The following is a 2,791-nucleotide window of genomic DNA, read 5'->3' on the forward strand; positions in this document are numbered from 1 at the left end:
AGGCCGTTTGATCTTTTTCTGATAGGGAGGCGTATTAGTTCCCTTGCATAAACCCTAAACCCTAAACCCTAAACCCTAAACCCTTATAAAAACAGGTTCCATGTTCTATAAGAAATTTTTTTTTCAGAAATTTTGACACCAACCCAAACCCTAAACCCTAAACCCTCGAAAACCCTAAACCCTCGAAAACCCTAAACCCTCATAAACCCTAGAAAATGCATCATCTAAGACAACAGTGGTCAGACCTCATGGGGTCCATCGATGACCCCAATCAGTCTTTCACAGATGAAAATGTTTGCAAGTATTTTCTTACGGGTTTATGCCCCCATGATCTCTTTGAGAACGAGGTAAACCCTAAACCCTAAACCCTAAACCCTAATAAACCCTAAACCCTAATTTGGGGTTAGAGGGGCGAGAAGTGGTTTATAGAAAAAAACCGTTAATTTTAAACACTTATTCAGCATATCCTAGACAGCTATATACTCCTTGTGGGTTTTCTAGGGTTTAGGGTTTTATTAGGGTTTAGGGTTTAGGGTTTAGGGTTTAGGGTTTTGGATGCGGTGTGGTGCGTCTTGCAGGCTGGTTTCCTTACTCTTAATATTCGCAATGTGAGACTTGCTGCTAGGGTTTAAGGGTTTGATTAGGGTTTAGGGTTTAGGGTTTAGGGTTTAGCGTCTGGGGGGTTGGATGGGTGGGTACACGAAGGTAGGGTTTAGGGTTTAGGGTTTAGGGTTTGAGCCTCGGGAGTGAGGGTTTGTGTGTGTGTTGTTTTTGCTTCAGAACTACCACAACATGAAGGTGAGATACTTGACATCCCGAGGGTCTAGGGTTTAGGGTTTAGGGTTTGTGCATAGACCTGTAATAGTTTGAGGGTTTAGGGTTTAGGGTTTAGGGTTTGTATACAGAATAAATTTTACCTGGGCCCGTGCAAGCAGCGCCACATAGAAACCCTCAGAGACCAGTATTTATAGGGTGTCGTGTTGAGTGTCTAGGGTTTAGGAATACGAGGGTTTAGGAATATTAGGGTTTAGGGTTTAGGGTTTAGGGTTTGTATACAGAATAAATTTTACTTGGGCCCGTGCAAGAAGCGCCACATAGAAACCCTCAGAGATCAGTACTTTGAGGCCCGCAAGCAGAAGAGGTACGGGTTTGAGGAGCTGGCGGTTCAGCTGTGTCGAGCTCTGGTAGAAGAAGCAGATAAAAAAGTTCAAACCGCCCAGGTAATTAGGGTTTAGGGTTTAGGGTTTAGGGTTTTGGGTTTAGGGTTTTGGGTTTTGGGTCTAGGGTTTAAGCGGGGTCACGGCGAGCAGAAAGAGGGGTTATACCCTGGGGTTAATTCCAACCCGTTAGGGTTTAGGGTTTAGGGTTTAGGGTTTAGGGTTTAGCAGAGTGTGAGGGTTTAGGGTTTAGGGTGTTTTAGGGTCTAGGATCCCGTTTGAAGTGCTTTCACCTCGAAATAAAAGAGGTAAAGATATAACTAGGGTTTAGGGTTTACGGTCTAGGGTCTAGGGTTTAGGGTTTAGGGTTTAGGGTTTAGGGTTTGTATACAGATGCGTGTCGATTGCGCCTCTCTTCCTGGGGTTGGAGACAAGTCTGTACACCCGGAGGTTTTGCGTTTGGATCAGTCTATCGCACAAAAGTTCAAAGAAGTACTCTAAACCCTAAACCCTAAACCCTAAACCCTAATTCCTAAATGCTTTTAGATTTAAACCCTAATCAACACTGGGGAACATAAACCCTCGTACATACACCCTGGAAAGTGCTCATTCCTACACCCTCATAAACCCTCGTAAACCCTCGCAAACCCTCATAAACCCTCATCATCATAAACCCTTACAAACCCCCGTAAACCCTCATTGCCCAGCCCTTTTAACAAACCCTTCTAAACCCTAAACCCTGCTAAACCCTAGAAGTATATATATATGTGTATATATATATATATATATACAGATGGAGGACCTGGGAAAGCTGGGCCGCATAGACCAGTCTATGGCGGTTTCTCTCGAGTTAACTTCTTTACAAACGAGAAGAGCAAAACTCTTATTTAGGAATGCAGAGGGACAGCTCACGCAGAGACTCAGACCCTGTGATGTTTGTGGGGCTCTCTTGTCAGGTATGAGATCTAGGGTTTAGGGTTTAGGGTTTAGGGTTTAGGGTTTACGGTCGAGGGTTTAGGGTTTAGGGTTAGGGGATTTTTAGGGTTTTTCAGGGCTTTTCTAGGGTTTACGGTTCTGGCGGTTGCGGGTTGGGAGGGTATTTTTAGGGTTTTGATGGGTTTTTCTAGGGGGTTTTAGGGTTTAGGGTTTAGGGTTTAGGGTTTGGCGGAGTATAGGCTGGTGTTTTAGGGTTTTATGGCTTTATGTTTGTGTGTTCGGGTTTAGTGTTTGTGAGTGTGTTTTAGGGTTTAGTATCTAGGCTTTCCTAGGGTTTCCGGTTTCGTGTTTCATGTTTAGGGTTTAGGGTTTAGGGTTTAGGGTTTAGGGTTTAGGGTTTGTGTTGCAGCGAACGACACGGACCGGCGTCTCGATGAGCATTTCTCTGGGCGCGTACATTTAGGGTTTCAGAAGCTCCGCGACGCCCTCAAAAAAAACTTAGAGTATATTGCGCAGGCTCCGATGCCAGACCAGGATCTATCGAGAATTCTTATCAAGTAGGGTTTAGGGTTTAGGGTTTAGGGTTTAGGGTTTAGGGTTTAGGGTTTGGGGGGTGCGGGGGGGGGGGGTGTGGGGTGGGGTTTGAGGGGAACGGGAAAAAACGGGGTTCTCAAGCGCCAGATTAGGGTTTATCTCGG

General features: G+C 45.1%; 1 protein-coding gene across 1 annotated transcript in view; it reads left to right on the plus strand.

Annotated features, from left to right (window-relative positions):
• Positions 1 to 248: 248 nt before the first annotated feature.
• EMH_0038640 (uncharacterized protein) overlaps positions 249 to 2,791 on the plus strand; it is a gene marked incomplete at both ends in the record, with an annotated part of 8,143 nt that continues 5,600 nt past the window's right edge. The window contains 8 exons of the mRNA XM_013495316.1: positions 249 to 347; positions 579 to 608; positions 781 to 798; positions 1,059 to 1,220; positions 1,421 to 1,465; positions 1,551 to 1,591; positions 2,210 to 2,244; positions 2,503 to 2,650. Of these exons, the coding sequence (XP_013350770.1) occupies positions 249 to 347; positions 579 to 608; positions 781 to 798; positions 1,059 to 1,220; positions 1,421 to 1,465; positions 1,551 to 1,591; positions 2,210 to 2,244; positions 2,503 to 2,650 (578 nt within the window). The remainder of the gene's footprint in view (positions 348 to 578; positions 609 to 780; positions 799 to 1,058; positions 1,221 to 1,420; positions 1,466 to 1,550; positions 1,592 to 2,209; positions 2,245 to 2,502; positions 2,651 to 2,791) is intronic.

Source organism: Eimeria mitis, genomic scaffold (genome assembly GCF_000499745.2).
Source record: "Eimeria mitis Houghton genomic scaffold, Emh_scaff1514, whole genome shotgun sequence".
Classification (NCBI taxonomy): Eukaryota; Apicomplexa; class Conoidasida; order Eucoccidiorida; family Eimeriidae; genus Eimeria; species Eimeria mitis.